This window comes from Poromitra crassiceps (assembly GCF_964638095.1).
Source record: "Poromitra crassiceps genome assembly, chromosome: 14".
Classification (NCBI taxonomy): domain Eukaryota; kingdom Metazoa; phylum Chordata; class Actinopteri; order Beryciformes; family Melamphaidae; genus Poromitra; species Poromitra crassiceps.
In genome coordinates this window covers 37234847-37242346 of record NC_139633.1, presented here as the reverse complement: position 1 = coordinate 37242346, position 7500 = coordinate 37234847, and the positions used below count along the sequence as shown (strand labels likewise).

General features: G+C 42.8%; 1 protein-coding gene across 1 annotated transcript in view; it reads left to right on the top strand.

The window, feature by feature from the left end:
- The window catches only part of LOC310789177 (nephrocystin-1-like), a gene marked incomplete at its 3' end in the record, with an annotated part of 34997 nt that extends 33601 nt beyond the window's left edge, over window positions 1–1396 (top strand). The window contains exon 16 of the mRNA XM_083650765.1: window positions 1344–1396. Within this exon, the coding sequence (XP_083506891.1) occupies window positions 1344–1396 (53 nt within the window). The remainder of the gene's footprint in view (window positions 1–1343) is intronic.
- Between the last annotated feature and the right edge of the window lie 6104 nt (window positions 1397–7500).

Here is a 7500-nt window from a genome sequence, read left to right as displayed (position 1 = left end):
AAAACTGAATAGCACACATATAAACACAAAACTGAATAGCACACATATAAACACAAAACTGAATAGCACACATAAACACAAAACTGAATAGCACACATAAACACAAAACTGAATAGCACACATATAAACACAAAACTGAATAGCACATATAAACACAAAACTGAATAGCACATATAAACACAAAACTGAATAGCACATATAAACACAAAACTGAATAGCACACATAAACACAAAACTGAATAGCACACATAAACACAAAACTGAATAGCACATATAAACACAAAACTGAATAGCACACATAAACACAAAACTGTATAGCACACATATAAACACAAAACTGAATAGCACACATATAAACACAAAACTGAATAGCACACATAAACACAAAACTGAATAGCACACATAAACACAAAACTGAATAGCACACATATAAACACAAAACTGAATAGCACACATAAACACAAAACTGAATAGCACACATAAACACAAAACTGAATAGCACACATAAATACAAAACTGAATAGCACACATATAAACACAAAACTGAATAGCACACATAAATACAAAACTGAATAGCACACATATAAACACAAAACTGAATAGCACATATAAACACAAAACTGAATAGCACACATATAAACACAAAACTGAATAGCACACATAAACACAAAACTGAATAGCACACATAAACACAAAACTGAATAGCACACATAAACACAAAACTGAATAGCACACATATAAACACAAAACTGAATAGCACATATAAACACAAAACTGTATAGCACACATATAAACACAAAACTGAATAGCACACATAAACACAAAACTGAATAGCACACATATAAACACAAAACTGAATAGCACACATAAACACAAAACTGAATAGCACACATATAAACACAAAACTGAATAGCACATATAAACACAAAACTGTATAGCACACATAAACACAAAACTGAATAGCACACATATAAACACAAAACTGAATAGCACACATAAACACAAAACTGAATAGCACACATAAACACAAAACTGCCTTCGTCTTAGCTCAATCTAATCGTATCTAAGATACAACTAAGATTCCAACCACAGATTTAGCTAATACATCTGCAAGCTTCACGTGTAGTTTTAGCTAATCACTACCTGCTGACGTTAGCTCTATTGCCAAATCTGTCTGTCTGAAAAATGCCATTTTAGTGTCAGAATGCTCAGAAGATACTGTATGTGGCAAACTGGATGTGATATTTACTTTGGTGACTAAGGAGCGAAAGAATCGTAATTTGTGATCACAATCACTTCTCCCATTGACTCCAATAGACTCAGGACCTGCTCGTCTCCTAAAGGGGCGTGGCAGGGGCCAAACCCATGTGACACGTTTGGGGCCGTGGTGGCCTAAAGGTTAGAGAAGCAAGGTTGTGACCGGAAGGTCATCGGTTCAATCCTTCGGACCGGCAGAATAAATCTGGGTGGGGAAAGTGACAAGGCAGCCCTTGCCCCGTTACCACCACTGATGTGCCCTTGAGCAAGGCCCTTAACCCCAACTGCTCCAGTGGAGCTGCTCAGTGGCCAGCAGATCAGAGTGTGGTTGTACTGGTGAGCTTCCAGGTGTGAAGGTGTGTGTGAATGTTTATTTTTATTTTTATTTGACCTTTATTTAACCAGGTAAAAACCGTTGAGAACAAATTCTCATTTACAATGGTGACCTGGCCAAGGGGCCGCAGCAAGGGTAAAAAACAATACAAACAGTACATCAGGTCAGCACAAGGCAACACATATATAATACGTATAGTAAATAACGACAAGACAGAAGTAAAATCAGGAAGCAAACAACAACATTCAATGAACAAAGATGCAGAAGGAGGGGGGTTGCTGGGAATAAATGATGGGACTATAGGGGGAGAGAGGGAGGGAGATGCCTAACGGCAGGTGCAGCGGTCGACTACGAGCTGTTTCAGGGTGTGTTTGAACATGTTGAGAGATATGAGAGCTGTGAGTTTGAGTGTGTTTTGAAGTGTGTTCCAGTCATTTGCTGCGGCAAAGCGGAAGGAGTTACGGCCAAAGACAGTACGGGCTTTTGGGATGGAGAGCATGATGAAGTTGGTGGATCTTAGACGGTAATTGCTGTTGGAAATATGCAGGAGGGATGAGAGGTACTGTGGACACATGCCGAGAATGGACTTGTACACTAGTTGAAGCCAGTGTTGAAGCCGCCTGATGTGAAGGGAGGGCCAGTCCACAAGTTCATACAGGTCACAGTGGTGAGTCGAAAAGGGGGCATTTGTGGCAAAGCGGATAGCAGAGTGGTGGATTGTGTCCAGTTTATTGAGGATGCTCTTTGAGGCCATCCGGTAGATCGTGTCACCATAGTCGAACATGGGCAGGATGGTCATTTTGACGAGGATGTGTTTGGCAGAGTGTGTAAATGACGCCTTGTTGCGGTAGAGAAAACTGAGTCTGGCTTTGACTTTGGCCACTAGGTTGTTTATGTGTGTGTTGAATGAAAGGGATTCGTCCAGCCATAGTCCGAGATATTTATAGGAGCTGACAAACTCCAGCTCAGAGCCGTCGGCAGTGTAGATCTTGGGGGTGGGGCTGGCAGTGCCGGGGTTGTTCCGGGCAAACAGCATGCATTTGTTGGCAGTGAACAGGGTGCTCCTGAAAAAGACAGCATTGCTCTCAGTGAGACTCCCCCTGTATAAATAAAGGTAAACAAGGCCAGGTGGAAACCTGGCATAGGGCCGGTGCATGGTAGCCTATTGCCTATTACTTATCCTACTGCATAGGCTAAAGTACCCGCTAACGTTCACGTAGCATATTAATTAATTAATCGTTCGGGGAATAGCTTATTATACGCTGTAACGTTATGGACTGCTAACGTTCACGTAGCATATTAATTAATCGTTCGGGCAATTGGTTATTATACGCTGTAACGTTATGGACCGCTAACGTTCACGTAGCATATTAATGAATCGTTCGGGCAATTGGTTATTATACGCTGTTATAGGCTGTAACGTTATGGAGATTTCATTTAAATTACTGCCTGTCTATTGTGTTATGTTATACAACTGCTACCGACTCCACTCGCCAGCACCCCCCTCCCCCCAGCTCTTTCTAAACAAAGACTCCTCGTGTCTCCACTCCGCGAGTGCATATAGTGGAGACATACCTAACAACAATGAGATGATAGCCTATTACTTAGCCTACTGCATAGGCTAAAGTACCTGCTAACGTTCACGTAGCATATTCATTACCCTTACTGTGGCATGTCAAGCTGCAGCGTCCTCCGTGTAACGAGCAAAAAAGTAGTGTGGAGCTGCAGCGTCCTCCGTGTCCGTGTAACGAGCTAGCCACAGTATACCTGGGCCGTTTCTCAATACCGAAGAATGCATTCTTGTTCTTGGGGAGAACGTTCTTGCTAGTCGTTCTTGGAAGAATTAACTTGCTAGGTCACAAGCACACATGACGCTGTTGGCAGTTTGAGACGATGCGTTCTTGAGGGTATTGCGCAATACCAGCGCAGAGGCCGCCTGCAGTACTACACAAATAAAAAGCTCAGCTGATGTAGATGCAGCCAATTGTGCTCTGGAACTTTTTGCCATTTTTCGCCATAAATGTTCGTAAAGTGGCACTTATTGAAACCTACTACCCTGCTTGTAGGCATCAAAAGTCATCAGAAATTAATTTAGTGATGAAATAAAACTTTAAATTGTAAAAAACTTTCCGGAGCTTATGGCGTCTTCTCTGCTGCGTTCTGCCTCTGCTTATGCCGAAATGCATGCTGGGAGTGTGGAAAGACATTTAGAACCTGAATCCGTGCTCAAATGGTCTGGGCGACAGAGTCGAATGTAGGGGCCCTGCTGTGCATGCTGCACACCGGCCCCAAAAACAACACCACTGATACAGACAGTTGAGCCTTCTCGCTCTAAACAGTCTCTGGAGAGAAGCAGCCTTGTTTTCAAACTGGCAAGTGCATTTGTGAAATCTCTTCTCCTCTCCTCTCCTGTCCTCTCCTTTCTTCATCTCCTCTCCTGTCCTCTCCTCTCTTCACCTCCTCTCCCCTCCTCTCCTGTCCTTTCTCCTCTCTTCACCTCCTCTCCCCTCCTCTCTTCTCCTGTCATCTCCCCCTCTCCTCTACGGTTTTCCTAGACACTCATATATTACACACTCTTGCCAGGGCACTAGTGCAAAGTCACTTTGACTATGCTGCCACCTCATGGTACACCGGACTAACACAACGATTGAAGGGCAGGTTGCAGACAGCCCAAAACAAATTAATCAGAGTTATACTTAAGTTGCACCCCCGTACTCACCTTGACACCAAGCACTTTGAAAGTCTCCGATGGTTATCGGTCGAAAAGCGCACTTTATATATTAAAATGCTTAGTCTTTTTATAAGTGATACATTGTAGAAGAGGGGTGATCTCTGCACAAACCGTGTGCGTCAGGTGCGTCGGAGCATCAGGTAAGTTGAAAGAGGAAAATCCCGCACACTGACTGCACTTCAGACTTTTATTAGCAACGTTTCGGTCACAACAAGACCTTCATCTGGCAAAAGTGATTTCTGAATGCAGACAACAGTTATATATAGGCACAAGGGGGTGTCGCAGCAGCCAATCACAGTCAAGCAATCAGGCTGACAACATGCCTAATAGACACTGCAGGTGTCAGTCAATCATAATAAATACATACAGAGCAAACAGAATACATGAGGATCAGCCTTCACACACCTATACATTTCCCAGTAATAAAAATAAAGGGAGAATGATTAAAAGTTCCCAGTAATAAATAAAAGGAAACTTGAGACGGCTATTCCCAGTGATAAATAAATAAAGGGAGGAAGATTAAAATACACAGTAAGAATTTTTTATATCAAATGGGCTATTGATTAAAAAGTTCCCAGTAAAAAATATATAAAGGGAAACTTAAAATCAAAAAGGCCATTGTTCCCAGTAAGATATAAATAAAGGGAGACTAATTAACAAGTACCCAGTAATAAAAATAAATGGAGACTAGAAAATAGCAAATGCGAACTATAAATACAATATCAATCAACAATAGAATGCAATAAATATCCATTAAAATTCAGAGCATAATGTTGAGTTGTAGTTAGTCATTTAAACCTTTAGGTGTTAAAGTTTGGAGGTAAAAAATCCAAAAAGCCTCTCTTTTTTTGAGGAGCAGGTCATGGTTGCCCCCTCTAGGTGGCAGGGGAACCTGCTCAATGCCACAAAAACGTAATGAGGCAATATCATGGTTGTGATCATTAAAATGGACAGCAATAGGGTAAAGATGATCGTTTTGTCTAATAGAACTCTTGTGTTCGCTTATTCTCTGTTTGAGTTTGCGAGTCGTCTTACCCACATAGGCCAGTCCACAACAACAAGTAATAAGGTACACAAGTAATAATACTCTTGATAGGGATCTTTTTACCAGTGTGGGGATGGTGAAAAGAGGTGGTCTTGAAGGTGTTGTGGCATTGGGCGCAGTTGCCACAGCGGTAATTCCCATTGGCTATAGGAGCAAGGAGAGTCTGTCTCGGTTGTGGGTGATTATTAAAAGAGGCATGTACCAGACGGTCCCTTATGTTTTTTGCACATTTATAAACAAAGAGGGGTGGATGTTTAAAAGTATCTGATAATTCACTGTCAGATCTTAAAAGATGCCAATGTTTCAAAATCGTGGCTTTGATGAGGTGAGAATGGGCGGAATAAACCGTAGAACAAGTAATAGAAAAGTCCTTCTCACCTTTCTCACTTGTTTTAAGAAGATCGAGACGGGGTTTGTTTAATGCTGCAATGTAGGCCGCATCGACCCAATCAACAGGGTAGCCCCGTGAACACAATTTAGACTTCATGTCTGCAGATTTGCCAATATAGTCCTGTGTGGTGGCATAAGTGATACATTGCCCTGCTGCTATTTGCTTGATCTGCTGCTATTTATTTTATTTTGAGTTCCTTTAATGTAACCGCTCTCCGCTGTTTTATGTTTCTTTTAAATTGTTGTAAGTGTTTTATGTTTTTTATGCCTCGTCTTACTATATGTTTTATGTGAGGACCACAATGGAAATAAGCCCTCGGGCTTTTTTGTGTTTTTATCCTCGGTGATTGATATATTGTTTGTTCTTTCATTACTATATGTACTGTTGTGTTATTTTATTTTATCACCAAATAAATTCATTCATTCACTACTATCCTCTCCTCTCCTCCTCTCCCCTCTTCTCCTGTCATCTCCCCCTCTCCTCTACTATCCTCTCCCCTCCTCTCCTCCTCTCCCCACCTCTCTTCTTCTCTCCTCTCCTCTCCCCACCTCTCTTCACCTCCTCTCCTGTTCTCTCCTCTCCTCTCTTCATCTCCTCTCCTGTCCTCTCCTCTCTTCACCTCATCTCCTCTCTCCTCTCCTCTCCTCCTCTCTCCGCTCCTCTCCTCTCCTGTCATCTCCTTCTCTCCTCTACTATCCTCTCCCCTCCTCTCCTCCTCTCTCCCCTCCTCTCCTCTCCTCTCTTCTCCTGTCATCTCCTTCTCTCCTCTACTATCCTCTCCCCACCTCTCTTCACCTCCTCTCCTGTCCTCTCCTCTCCTCTCTTCATCTCCTCTCCTGTCCTCTCCTCTCTTCACCTCCTCTCCTCTCTCCTCTCCTCTCCTCCTCTCTCCGCTCCTCTCCTCTCCTGTCATCTCCTTCTCTCCTCTACTATCCTCTCCCCTCCTCTCCTCCTCTCCCCACCTCTTCTTCTCTTCTCTCCCCTCTTCTCCTGTCCTCTCCTCCTCTCCCCACCTCTCTTCACCTCCTCTCCTGTCCTTTCTCCTCTCCTCCTCTCCCCACCTCTCTTCTCCTCTCCTCTCCCCTCTTCTCCTGTCCTCTACTATCCTCTCCCCACCTCTCTTCTCCTCTCCCCTCTTCTCCTGTCCTCTCCTCTCTTCATCTCCTCTCCTCTCCCCACCTCTCTTCATCTCCTCTCCTCCTCTCCTCTATTAACACATTAAGTGCCATAGACGACCTAACTCGTCTTACATAATCCAGCGCTTGAGTGCCAAGGACGAGCTAACTCGTCTTACATCTTTTTCAGTGGTTTCCACTAGCTGGCGCCCTTGGGCAATATGTGAATGTGGATCCGACCTCTCCCGCTGCCCCGGAAGTACTCTAACAAAGATTTCTATATAGGGAAGGCGGGCTCTTTGATCAGCGTGGGTAGTAGGTAAGTTTGAGCGAGAAAGACAGACAGAGAATTACATAGCGATTTATATATAGAGAATTTCAGCAATTTAGCAATTTAGAGTCAGATTTAGAGCGAGTTGGTTAGCGTAGTTGATTTAGTTGTTAGTACAGTAGTAGTGTTTAGTATAGTCTTTATAAAGACTTTGTTTAGATAGATAGTTAGCGGTAGTTACAGTTAGTGTTCATTGTAGTTAGCTTAGCACATTTAGCGTTAGCGTCAGTTCATTTTAGTATTTAGCCTTTATTCTAGTAGTTTATTCTAGTTCAGTTTGATCGAGTTGGTAGCCG